Here is a 14,605-nt window from a genome sequence, read left to right on the forward strand (position 1 = left end):
AATTAATAATTTATATTTTGTTGTTGTTATAATAAGAACTATCAAATCGGTTTATGAGCTTAACTACAGTTGAAAATGAAAATTTTGAGTTATTTTATGTACCAGACATTTTTAATTCAGTTATAAAGTAATTTTATTTCTAGACATTTCGGATATCGGGTCTATTCAGGCCATTTCGGGTATCGAGTTTGTTTGGATCAAACACTTCGGGTTAATTTCGGATTGGGTCAGTTCACAAGTCTGGTCAGGATTGGGCCAACTCCATTTTTGGATGGGTATGGGTCGGATCGGGTCAATTAATTTCGGGTTGATGCTTTTGGATTAATTTAGGGTCATATGTTGGGTCATTTGTGTCAGGCCATCGAGTCTGGGATAGGATTGTCAGGTCATCGAGTTTGGGTCAAGATTATCAGGTGTAATGGTGGTATTACGTGGGAAGAGGAAACACTACGAAGGGGTCAAGGGAAGGCACTGAGGAGAGAGCGGTACTAGATCGAGTGGGTGTTCAAGTAAGGGTAATTAAACATTTAAACATAATGAAACTTTATAGGAACTAGGGAAGTAAGCGCGTTGCGCGCAGAGTGGCCAGCCCTTTCGGCTTAATTTTCCTTGGCTTGTGTTTGCACTTGACATGGAGTCAATGAGCCGATAAAAGAATCTTTCTATTTTTTTGCCCTAATTTTTTTAGGCTTGTGTTTTCACTTCACATGGAATAAAATGTCTACTGCTGAGGGATCTTGACTTTGATGTTGTAGGATATTATGGGAAATCATATAAAATAATCTACACCCTTATTTAAGTAGTGAAAAAAAAAACGTGCTAACACTTTATATAGAAATTTATGATACTAATATACCTTTCGGGCTCATTAAACTAATTGGAAACAACAAGGTACATCGTATAGCATTATAAAGTACATCACAATACATAGTAAGATACACATGATTTCACAATGCTCAAAAGTTAAAAAATAATCAGAAAATAAACTCGGACAAAATGCTTCTAACAATTTGATTTTGCAATAAAATAAGCTTTATGCAGCCTATAATTCCCTTGAAATCCTTCTTGCTTTCATCCCTTTTTCTCTGTAGTCAGTTTCTTTTCCTTTTTTCCGAGTACATCTACTTCAGCACAATAATAGATTAATTTCATTAGGTTCAATGTCCTTAAAACACAATTATGTATAAGTCGTTAATTTTGACCTTCACAAAATAAAGAAAAAAAAAACTCACATAAAGCAACAACCTTTCATTGTCTAGTGACTAATGTTTTCATGTAATTAAACCACAACCCCCATTAAATTAAGTACAGAAAAGTTTAAACTTTATTGTTAATCCATTCTTCATTTAATTTCTAATTATTAATGGGTCTTAAAGAAAGATTACAAAATTACATATGAGGGTAAGAAGGTAAACAAACATTTTGAGAGAAATAGTCCGTACAATATTCATAAGATTGATCTCCTACTTTTTATAAGGTAGAGATAATACAAACTTTGTGTTGTATAAAAATTCTACAATGTCATTCTTAAAAAATGGCATCGCAATATGCTGATGTGGTGAAATTTGATTGGCCCATATTAAATATTTTGTTTATTATTTTGAATTATTTTTAAGGTCCATAATACATTTAAATTGTTTTCATATTATGTATTTTTTTGAATACATGTATTTTTTAAGAAATACTTAATCATAATTATGAAAATCCCTTTGTGCCCCTACCTTTACACCACCAACAAAAACTCCCAAACCGGATGCCTGCAACCCAACAACTCACCACTACCGCACCACCAAGCAGCAATACAACTACCTCCAATCGCCGGACAGCAGAGCAGCCACCAGTAGCCTTCTCGTCGCTCCACCCACCGCACTGCTACAACAGCCCAATCTGCCGCATCCTTCAGCCCGCAATCAATCACCCCCGCCCAGCTATCAACCGCATAACATCACCATTTTCAATCACCAACGCAACCACCACCTTCAGTCCACGCCGCTTCAATTCACCAACACTAAAACGCAGAAGCAATTGTGACAATTAAAACCTCAAATCCACCATCAATTACATCAATTCACTACCCAATTACAATAATTTCGGCCTCCAATCGCAGCAACACCCACCTTCAATTCACACTCGACCAACAACACCAAAACACAGCACCAATTGCGACAATTAGAACTTCAATCCACCGATAATTACATCAATTCGCCACCCAATTACAGCAATTCCGGCCTCCAATCGTAGCAACAACCACCACCTTCAATCCAAGCTTCACCAACAACACCAAAACGCAGCAGCTATTGCGACAATTAGGACCTCCAATCCACCATCAATTACAGCAATTCATCACCCAATTACTATAATTTCGACCTTCAATAGCAACAACCATTTCGAATTGTGCTCCAATTGAAGATCCGGAAAGTGCGCTCATGGAAGAATTTCGAAAATAATTTTTTAAAATAAAAATAAATAATTCTATAACTATGTATTTTATAAAAAAAAATACATATATTTAACAATACATACATGTATGGTATAATCTATCTTTTAAAAATAAATAAAAAATTGACCAACCATAACATGCCACGTCAACATGAAAAATGATCTAGTAGAATCATCCTTGTGTCGTACTCTTTAAACAAGATAAACTTTAAACCTATTTTACAAAACTCGGACAAATTACTAGTGGCTTGTTGAGGATATTAAAGGTTATTATTCCCAACAATTTTTTCTTTTTCTTTATATTATAACCATTTGTTATTGTTTCACCTGAGCTCTAAAAAGTTCTCCCTTATACTCATTAAATTTGAAAGTCATCTCATCAGAAATAGGATGAATGGCTCAGAGTAATAATTCGTAACAGAAAAGAGTAACATTTACTTCCTACAAAGTTCAATTTCAACTGCCAAACCAAACCAAAAAAATAAAATAAAATAATTTGAATATTCCAATTTTTACAGTTGAAACTATACATAAAATTCAATTAATACCAAAATGCAACCTAAATGGATTCGATAATCGATATCACAGGAATCCAACATCAGAAAAATAAGCACTAAACATTTTAGAAATTTTCATGAATAAAATTGATGATTTTTTAAGAGTTTTTTTTTTTTTTTTTTAAAAACAACAATTTATTGACCCTTCGGCCTTTATCTTGGACCAAAAACTACAATAAGGAATGAATTGTCAACCCAATTCACAAACTTGAGACCAAGGTGGGAACTCCATAAAATTCAGCTGAAGTTAATCTCATTAACGAAATTGAGTCGACCTGCCATAAATACAAACTGCACTTGCCCCTAGTGAAACGCAACTGTGATCAAATGTGCAACGTATTGATGATATGAGTTGTAGCTCTTATTGGATTATGTGACTCCCATAATCTTCGTTAAACTTCTCATAACGGTGTGCATGTAGATGAGCTGATGGACGGGTGTTCTTCAAGGCCAGTTCAATATCTTTGAGTTCAATTGGTCCAACTGGAGGCAATTCTACATGAAAAAGCATTGGAGATCAATGAGTACATAGAGCATAATAAGCGTCATGGACAAAATTTTCCACTCTGTCAAATTTGGGATCAAAAATATACAAAGGTTTTCTTCCACTACATCATGTACTATGATCCCAATTGTCCCCACAGATTGGAGAGTGTGATAAGGTATATATGGATGATATTACTCTGAACCAACCAATTGCCTCCACAAATCGGAAAATGTTATATGTTAGGCGTTAGATTAGAGTAGAAGACATAAGATTTGTTTTCCCACTAAAGAAACAGGCATTTTATTTGGGAGAAAGAGGACACTATTTCTAATAAGATTTTATACAAGGTTATGAGTCATCATGCCTCCTCCAAGTCCCTAACACCAGCTTTCGGCAAGCTTACAGTAAAAATATCAGTTTGGCACTTTGGCCCTAACACAAGCTTTCGGCAAGCTTACAGTAAAAATATCAGTAATCTTCTCAGATCTGATACAATATAATTACTCTCCTACCCTTTACCTTTCAATTACCTTGCATGGAGATAAAGGGGAAAATAAAACAATTCTGTTCACTAACAATTTTTACATCTAGGGAAAATCCAATCTCTCTCTACAAATTATGGTCACACAACACATGCATTTTAAGAAATGCCATCCCTGTTTCTGAATAATCTTAAACTTTCTATATTGATAGGTTAATAAAGTTCCTATCACTTTATTCCATTTTTGACAAATCACTTTTACTACCTTACCTCTCTTATGCCACAGTATTAACATTTTTTTTCAGTCGCTCTCTCTTAGTTTATCCATCATTTTTTTCAGGAAATTTTGCCAACTACCTTTTAAATGACCACTTTTGAGAACAACTACCATTTAAAATTTTCTTTTAAAAAAACTACCAAAAAGTTACAAAAACTTTGAGTAGCACTACCACGTTTTATTTTTCGGAAAGAATTTCCGGTTGAGAAAACCTAGTTTATAAAATTTCAATCAATTGTGGTATAGAAAATAAGAGATTTCGATAGTAAAACACAATTATAGGTCAATAATCTTTAATTTTGCATTATAGTTTATTTAATTTCTCAATTAAATCTTAAAATTTAGGGTTTATGGTCAAAAAATTGAATTATGGGCTTTACAAAATTGGGGAATTTGGGGCAATTGAAGTGTATAATCCAATTAAGGGTTAATGTAGTGCAATATTATCATTTAATTTGGGTTTTTTGAGGGAAAATTTTAAAGTATGCCCCGAAAACGGAGATTATTGTCGGAAACAATAAATGTGGTAGTGCTACTCAAATTTTTTGTGTTTTTGTGGTATTTTTTTCAAAAGAAAATTTTAAATGGTAGTTGTTCTCAAAAGTGGTCATTTAAATGGTAGTTATTCGCAAAATTTTCTTTTTTTCACTCACCCATTTTTTTCATACTCTTACTTAAACGGTTAAACCTACTTAATCTCACACCCACTCACCACATCAACACTCGCTCTGCTAATTTCTTAATATTTGTGCAATAAGTAATTGTTAAGATAAAAAAGGAAACAGAAGTTGTTTTGAAAAGCAACAGAGCATCAAGACCAAAGGTATGGAAAGTTACATACCATCCTCAGGGATGACTTCTGTCTTCTGTTCAAGGACTGTCACCAATCGCCTAAGTGGCTGCATGGCAGCCTCTTTGCACACCAATCTGATGTCTGATCCTGAGTATCCTTCGGTTTTTTCCACCATTACATCATATGGAACTTGATCATCATTAGGTGTTGATGGCAGAAGTTCCTCAAACATACCTCTTCGTGCTTCCGGGTCAGGAAGGGGTACAAGTATCTTTTCCAATCTTGTCAAGGAAAGCTTAGTAATAACTCTGGTACTGTTATGGCATTGTGCAGTTTAGTCTCAATAAAACACAAAATGTAAAGTTGTATGAAAAAAGGAGCAAGTGCCAAACACCTATCTACTAGTGTGCGAAGATCCCACATTCCCGCCTGTAGATTGTCAATTTTAGACGACCTAAATTCTCAACTACACAGAATTATTATTTTTTAATTATATTTGAAAAGCATTGTGTACTCTTCAGATTTCAGAAAGTCAGCTCCAAAAACCAATGTTAAACTAATTCAGAACAAAGTAAAGTTGCTGAAACAACAAATTAACTACATTCAAATCAACAGAGGATACTCTCTTCTCAAGTCGCCGTAGCATAGCTGCATCCAGTTCCCAAGGAAGATTTGTTGCAGCCAAGACAAAAACAAGTTCGTTGCTTTTGCTCAAGCCATCCATCTGCCATAGGTAGAGTAAAATAGATCTTAAATTTATTTGAGGATATAGGATAAGAAATCTGCTTCTATATAGCATATTCCTCAGCATGTTTATATGGAAAGAACTGATTGTAACCCACATTAGTATTGCAAAGAAAAATTGCTGTGAAAGGCGTCAGAAATCACAGAGAACAGACACAATCATTCTTCACACAACACATCAGTAAAAGAAATCTCCTTCAATGTTCACAGGGCTTATGTGGATTGCTAAATCTGAAAGGAGCAAGCAGCCATATTGACCATTTGGGACAAGAAACATAAATCCAGCACACACAATACAATATGGGCCTAGTGAATTTCTTATTAAGAGGCCATTTTCATATGTGTTATATTCCAAATCCTATGGCCTAATTCATTGAACATAAAATGACTTCCTTAAACGTTTGTAGACTTGTACTGAGCTTATGATGAAATGGATCTGTTGGAGGAGAGAAATTGGTTCCAAGGAGAGTGAAGAGAAGGTAAGACAGCAATAAAGAAAACAAGTGGGATGAAATAGCTAAGAAATTCTTCCTTCCTTTCCTTTCATTTACTTATCATCTTTCATTTGTCATAGGAACTCTGCCCGAGGAAAACAGAGGGAGATACATTGGAAAAAGATTTTTGCTGTATATATGGTTTGAGTACAGAGACTAGAGAAAATTCTGAAAAATAAAAGCAAACTAAAAAGAAGAAAAGTTTGGGCCTTTGGGGGATAGAAAATCCAGTAAAAGAGTTAACTTTAAACTCGAAAGAAAAATAATTCAAACAAAAGTTCTGAGCCAAATCTTAGTACATCAATTTATTAAAAGGTGACAGTTACTGCAATTATTAATTTATTATAATAAAGAAATGAGGCCTATGTTATCTCTTTTTCAAAAAAATGCTTAATATATTTTGATTTTGACTTTATTCTATGTGATAACATTTTGTAGACTAAAAGCAAACCAGAAAGAAAATTCTGTTAACAACAAAGTAATACAAGTAGCTCTATGAGCTGACTCATAGAGCTGTAATGAGTGAAATTAAGAACCAAAACAGTTCTGCATACAAACATCACCTGTATGAGGAGCTCAGTTTTCAAACGCCTACTAGCTTCATGCTCACTACGTGCTTCGCCACGATGACTAATAACTGAATCAATCTCATCTATGAAAACAGTAGATGGTGCATGATGCCTGGCAAGCTCAAAAAGTACTTTCACCAATTTCTCTGAGTCACCTGTGTCAATACAAAAATGTCAAACAACAAATTCAATACTATTGTGGATGCTTCATGATAAGCAGGAAACATAGACTCTAATATGTCATTTACATACTCATCACAGGGTTTTACATTATCCAGCTAGAATTAGCCTCCAGTTCAATTAGTATAATAGGAAAAGCGTAAATGTGATATAAATCAAGAAAAGTTCTCTCACATACCCCTCCATTTGCTAACAACAGATGATGCTGAAATATTGAAAAATGTGGTATTGCACTCTGTAGCGACAGCCTTTGCCAGCATAGTCTGCCCACATCGAAAGGTGAATCAGACATAGAAGAGAGGCAAAAGTGAAAAAAAAATAAAAATAATAAATAAATAAATAAATAAAAAAAAGGTATGCCAATTGAGTTGCACAAAAGAGAGAAAGAAATTAAATTCGATAAAAAAAAAACAAAAATTCTTGTAAATGAAGAGAAAATAAATTATGAAGTTGCAATTCATTTAAAAACACAAGGGAAACTACTTAGCTGAGCACCATGCATTTAACGTTAATTCCCAAAGCAATAGCAACATGAAAACTACAGACTACGGAAGGGTCAAAAGCATACAATATATAATCAAGCAGACTGAGAAAACCCAAGTCAGAAGTTTTTCTTACTTTTCCTGTTCCTGGGGGGCCAAACAGAAGTATGCCCTTCCATGGAGATAATAGTCCAGTGAAATACCTTGAAACAAGCCAACAACAATCAGCATATGTGAAATATGAATCAGAAATAGAACATCATCTTTCAAGAGAGGTCCAGCTGCATTAGTATTAATTAGGTTATTTGATTAATAATGTAGAACTATGTACGACTAACATTTTCTTTCTAACGCTACAGAAAAGAGTCAATTTGATATTCATGGACTTCAACTTATCAGTAGGAAAATTGCATTTGTAGACATTTTTTAACCCATGCAGAAATTTCTAAATAGCAACAGTTAACTTGAAGATAATGGCCAGTGTCATAAGGGTACATATTCTAATTAGATAATAGTTATGGTAAAGTGTAACATTCATAAATAGAAATAATGGGTATATTTGCATTAGGCAGAAAAAAAAAAGTAGAATTATTTTGAAATGCATCCGTCAAATTCACAGAGTGACATAGGAAAGCCATATTTTACAACAGACTTGTATAAATAACATCATTAGATAATAATAGAGGCAGGTAGCAACTATACACAGATCGCAACATTCAACAATTACAATGATTAATAGCATATAATCCAATGATTCAGGTACATTACAAAGAAAATCAGTGGAAAAAAGTTTTGCAACTTTTTAAGTGCAAAAGAACCAATAAGATACTCCCTTTGTCTCGTACTCCAGGACACACCAATTTGAAAGGCACAAATTTTATGAAAACAATTGACAATTTAATTAAATTTAGTTAGTTTGCATTGGAATATTTTTCAATTTCCAGTTATAGTTAGAGGAAATTAAGCCATAGCTTTTAAAAGGGGTGTGAGGAGGAAAAAACTAGTTTGGATTCACAATAATATTATTGTGAACCTGAGGTCCACACATGTCAATCGACATTATGTTGAATATAGTGACCATAATTTAACATAGTGACCTTTATTAAAACTTGTTTGGACCTCACGTCCACAATAATGTGCCAACCAATGTTATTATTGAATTGAGCTTTATTATTCATATTAACTAGTATATTAAAACTTTCATTACAAAATATATTAATCTCTTGACTTTTGTTATAACCCTATGACTTTTATTTTAACAAAATAATCTTTATTTTAACACAGTACCCTTTAAGTTTACATAGCAACATTTAAACATAGTTCCCTTGATAAATGGCCACAATAAATTAATGTGAACCAGGCTTATTTAAAGTTTAGAGTGTGAGGGACAAATTTTTAATCTCATCTTTATTTAGAAAGTATCAACTAAAATGGTTTAAAGCAAGTGAGAAATAATGGAATAAAAATTTTGGGTTCTTTCCTTTGACAAATTCTAGCAAGTAATCTGGGAAAGCATAATAAGGTAGGTGGTGCTGCAAATCCGTGGCGGAGGAAATAATATCTACACTTATACTCCCTTCACCCTATGCACAACTTATAAGCCTACTTTAACCAAAATACTTACTAGCATGTAAATTAAGAAAATTCCACATTTATAGTCTATACTTTTGACTTTAATCATTATTAGCCTTTTTTTTTTCCAATTACAATAGGAAGCCTTTTGATTTTTTACATTAAATAAGTAATGAAAGTTTTTGTTTAATTTTTCTGTTAAACCGAACCTACACTAACCATAGTTAACTCATTAATTCTTCTCTTTATCCCCACTTCTCTCTTCATAACTCAACTTTACCACCATTTACAAACCTTACATTTTCACTCTCCACAATTAAATATTTCACCCGCCATCAGTCGCAATCCTCTTCTCTCTCCTCTCTCCCTGCCCACCACCATGACACCATCACCAGTTCACCACTACTCCAAAACCTAAATTTTTTTCTCTCCTTAAACTCTGAACAAAGTGAATAAAAGAAGAAATCAACGCATAGTAAGCAAAAGCAAATTTCTAAGGCATATCCTCAAACAACTCACATGTATCATCATTTATAATATCTTTGAATTTGTCAAATTTTTACCAATAGGTATCATAAACCCTCCAAACATTCCAGGACATATAATTGATTGTATTGAACACAGTCAATATACTTAATACATAGGCCATTGCTTTCTTGCTTGGCCATTTTGCATCAGAAGTCGTCCAAGAATTCATTACTTTGGCAAAGGAAGCATATTATTGTGGCTGATAACAGCGAAGGGAACTTTAAGCCACCAATTAATTGTCATAGCTGATAAAAGTTGTGATCCTAAAGGACTACAATAAACATTGAGCAAAGGCACCATTGATTATGAAAAGTTTCATGAGACAGGTGACCCAGAATTTGCTTGGCACCCGCCAAATGATGAGTAGCAGAGTATTACCCTAGGTTACAATACTGGTACAAATGCAAACCCTAAGAGATTGTACTTGCAACATCGTGGCCCTGAGTTGTGCTCTAGTCTAGGATGTGACTGAAGGAGCTACTTACCTATGGACTCTTCTTATGTGTCATTGTAATGGATGGTGCCAGACTTGGACTATAGCTGCTATATGTCTTGGGCAGGTAACTCAGTTTGCTTTCATCTGGATAACTTTTCCGCCATTTATGTTCTTGAAAGCTGGGTTTTCCATTAATACAGTTGGGAAGAGTTGCAGAGTCATCGTTGAGGAGAGAGAGAGAGAGAGAGAGAAGGATAAGTTCTTATTTTTTCAAAAATAATTGAAATGTTAGCCTTGGTTTAAAATAAATTAGAATGAATAGAACTACAACCACAAATCATCATTAATGCTACGTTTAAAAAATCGTAGAAGTTCAATACTAAACGGGGAAAAAAAATGGCTACCAATGATAAATGTCAAAAGTACCCGTTATTTCCAAGTTAAGAGTGGAGATCAAGCATTTAATTTAGCTTATTATAGCTAAAAATACATCATCACATCAGAACATCCATTTGCCTTATCAATAATTCTAGGCAGCATTAAAGGATATAATATCACACCTATAATACACGCAATTAATTAAAAGGTTTAGAATTCTCTAAGCCATACGTGTTATTCAAGACTTACTTAGGATATTTGATAGGCATGACAACTGCTTCTTTAAGAAGACGTTTAGCAGTCTCAAGACCCTTTATGCTCTCCCAATTGACATCTTGACTCCCGCGAATAATGTCCCTGTACACAAGCACAACAATTACATCATGACCTTTGACCCATAGTCATACAAGTGGCTTCATTTATAAAATAATGAAATCAGGATAATATAAAAAGAAAAAAAAAATTAAAACAGGAGATGATTAATATCATTTTTTTAAAGGAAAACTTGTCACTTATAGCTTTTGTACAAGTGACTTGGTCAATTACTACCTTGCTAAAAATAAATTATACAAAGTCATTTGAATTTGATACTTGTTAGAGTTTTTAGGAGTATAATTCCAATAAACGACTTCATTGATGGCGTTCATGATGCTATCGTGTCAATCAGTGAAATGGTAGAAATACAAACGACATATTTCAGAATCAACCATCAAAAATAGTTATTACATGGTATAAAATTTAAATGTATTAATTTTTAAGGTTGTAAATGACAATCTAATTTTGTAAAGGTTGCAATGAGCAAAGCGTCCTATAAAATGCTAAACAGTTTTTTTTTTTTTTTTTTTTTTTAAAAAAAAAAAAAAAAAAAAAGACATTAAGCTACACACATTTTTTTATTTTAAGCTTGTGTCAAAATTTATTTTTTTTATATTTTTATTTTTAACTATTATACATACTGCTTCCATTGTATATGAGACAAAAAAAAGTGTCACAGTATCACATTTTTCATTATTACGACACTAAAGTCAAGTTAAATAAATTAACACTCCTGATTCTTTGTAAAAAATTTGAATATATATGTAAAATTAAATTTAAAAAAAAAATTAGAGAGCATAAAAGATTATAAACTGAAAATTGAATGCCACCTGCATAGACTTTCTGCTAGGTTACGTGTTTCTGCATCTTCAAATGGAGGAAGCATGGGCTTCTGCCTGGGAAGCAAGAAAAATAAAATGGAAAGCACATTGAGCAAAAAAAAAAGTGCAATTACATTTCTGGATTTCGATAGACATAACACTTTAATAAAACACAAGTTGAATGGAATTGATTGTTAAAAAAATTCAAACTATTAAATTCATGTAACACATATGGGTTGATAATGGATCAACAAAAATAGCCTAAAGAAACCATTCAAACCAAATAATAGTAGCTTCAAAATGAGGAAATTTAAGATGAGAAAATTTAAATAGGGTATTCAGGGCCACAGAGGAACTCAAAATAAAAATTAAATTCAACAAGTTCATTAATTAGTTAAGTATATTCTCTTTGTTGAAGGGCGTACATAATTTTAAACCTCAGATAAGGACATGTGTAGCTTCAAACTGAGAACATTTGAGACATGGAATAAAATTGGGTATTCAGAGAAATTGGCAACAAGCACAATATTAAGTGGTTTATTAATTAATCTTGTATATTCTTTTTATTGAAGGGCATGCGTAATTAACTAGCAAACAAGTACACAATTCATGGCATAGTTTGCATCTACAAAAAGGAGCAATACACACAGTGTCCCTTAATTCTTTAAACCCACGACCACAAAGTGATACCAAACTTGAGACTAAAGAACAATCTCTACCATGGCAAGAGTGCACAAGTAGATTCGAATTCAATAATGCAAGTAAATGATCCCTAACTCAAGTCATGAGGAGAATCCAAGACCAAGAGCGAATAACTATCATTACCCATTTCATCAACCACATAAGCATAGTAATAACATTTGTTAAATGTGACTAATTTAATGAAGTTTGGGTCCAAATTTTGATCATGCATCTTCTTCTAATTTTTTTTCTCTATATATTTACTTACATCTTTGTTAGTGACACAGTTTAAATTATAGCTTAAATTAGACAAAATAGATATGATGAACATCATGACTAGAATAATTTAATACAACTATATAACTGATAGAAGTAACTACCAGAATATGTCAAAGCATTGCTACATGAACAGCAATTATAGCACTAAAATAGATGCACTTGGGCAGTAAATTAGCAAGATTTATAGCATTATGATGTGGTATGAGTATGAGTCACTGTTAGCAATGCCAAATAGTACTTCATCCTCTAAGCAACAAGGGCATCGTTTGAACTCTTAGAAGTAGACAAGAACCCTTAATTCAACAATTTTGCCTAATTGTCTGGTACATCTAAGACGAAATATAGAGTTATAATCAAACAAGTAAGCAGAAAAATCTTACACAATATTATCCTGAGCACCATTTGCCGAAACTCCATTTGAGGGTGTCCCATTACTAGCCTATCAATATGAAACAAAATCAACTTTATCAAACATCTAAGAAGAACCACAAATTGTAAGATATAATATACTCATTTTGTGAAGACATCAATCAATGTATAATCGTGGCTCTTGAAATCATTATACATGCCAACTCTATCAATCAATGTAAACACCAAACATTATCACAAACAAAGATTATAGATACTAATACAATGTACATAATTTCAAACAAGAATATGACCTGATTCCTATACTGCTCGTAAACGGCAAGCTCGCGCTTTCTCCCACCATTCTGAGTCGCAGTCCCTCCATTGGTTGCTGTATTCCCGTTGCTCTGACTAGCCATTGCAGCATCCTCCTCCTCCGGCTTCGGCTCTCTCTTCCTTCCAAACTTTGCATCATAAAAAAACTTAAAATCCTAGTGAAAAAAACCCCAAATTCCCAAAAATTCAAGCACCAACCAACCAACCAATATTCAAGACAACTACATTAGTCAAACTATACCATTTTTTTCCAAGAATCAAACAACAAACAATTCATGATGATCATAACAAATACAAACATCATATTAAAACCCCACATTTTCACGAACATCAAAATTTCCAAAATCACAACCAAACTCAATGAAAAAAAAAAAGTCAAAAAACAAAGCAATTGTTGAGCAATTAAACCCAAATAAAATTTAATAATACAAACTAAAATTTGAGTAGGAATTAACCTGAAAACTCCAACGAGTGAGAAATGGTTCGTCAGACATGGTAAAGCTGAAGAGAGGATCGGCAGAGATGGAGTAAGAGGTCTCCGCTTTCTCCTTTCAGGCGTTCAACTCAGCAGATTCAAACTCTGGAATTATCGACCACTAACACTGCATTAATACCACTAATCTCAGTATTATTTTGTGTAGCCACAAAAAATATACTACGTATGTACCACGTGAATTGTGATTTTCTGATTTTTTTTTTTTTTTTTTTTTTTTTGTTGGTAGGGCCGTTGGGGGAGATATATTATATGGCAGAAGTAGGGGTGTCATTTTGTGTAAACAATTCGGATTTGGGTTGAGTTTATCAATTTTGGGTTATAACAGGTCAGTTTATAACAGGTTGAAATGATTAGCAAGTCGGTTTGGGTTTGAAAATCATCAGCTCTGTTTAGCTTGGTTTTTTTATTATTTTATTGCGGTTTCTTTTCGGGTAGGATTGTAGTTGGTTTGGTCAAAATTAGTTTGGGTTGAACTGGGTCGGTTTTGAAAACGGGTTTATCTAGTTTAAAGTGGGTTTGATTCAAACCAGATCGATTCATAATCGGGTCGGGTTGTAAGCGGTTTGGGTCATGATCAATTTGGGTTAATCTGGGTCGGTTTGAAAATGGCTTTTTGTTTAAAACAGTTCGCGTGAAATCGGGCCCGATCATTATGATCGGTTAAGGTCATAATCGGTTTGAATTGAACTTGGTCGATTTTAAAACGGGTTTACACAATTTTAAGTGGGTTTCATTTTAAATCATATTGGGTTAAAATCGAGTCGAATCATTATCGAATCGAGTTAGTCAATTAATGGTAGGAACGAACCATGTTATAATCAAGTAAAGTCGTAAATAAGTTAGGTTAATCGAGTAGTGGGTTGAAAAGGATCAGATCATAACACATATTAGGCTACGAGTTGTAAACGACTT

The 14,605-nt window shown here is 33.4% G+C and overlaps 1 protein-coding gene across 2 annotated transcripts; it reads right to left on the reverse strand.

Moving 5' to 3' along the window:
• Positions 1–3,090: 3,090 nt before the first annotated feature.
• Positions 3,091–13,836, reverse strand: LOC110709975 (katanin p60 ATPase-containing subunit A-like 2). Of its 2 annotated transcripts, none has more exons than XM_021888266.1 (11): positions 13,653–13,836; positions 13,176–13,352; positions 12,894–12,952; positions 11,563–11,628; positions 10,667–10,774; positions 7,640–7,706; positions 7,200–7,284; positions 6,836–6,996; positions 5,657–5,758; positions 5,083–5,305; positions 3,091–3,491 (listed from the first exon to the last, which is right to left on the reverse strand). In XM_021888266.1, exons 1-11 carry the CDS (start codon positions 13,689–13,691, stop codon positions 3,358–3,360), a joined length of 1,221 nt encoding a protein of 406 aa, XP_021743958.1. In that variant the 5' UTR covers positions 13,692–13,836; the 3' UTR covers positions 3,091–3,357. The 2 variants fall into 2 exon arrangements, with proteins under 2 accessions (XP_021743958.1, XP_021744004.1); XM_021888312.1 differs by having other exon boundaries at positions 13,176–13,325; positions 13,653–13,834.
• Between the last annotated feature and the right edge of the window lie 769 nt (positions 13,837–14,605).

Source organism: Chenopodium quinoa, unplaced genomic scaffold, assembly GCF_001683475.1.
Source record: "Chenopodium quinoa cultivar QQ74 unplaced genomic scaffold, ASM168347v1, whole genome shotgun sequence".
Lineage (NCBI taxonomy): Eukaryota > Viridiplantae > Streptophyta > Magnoliopsida > Caryophyllales > Amaranthaceae > Chenopodium > Chenopodium quinoa.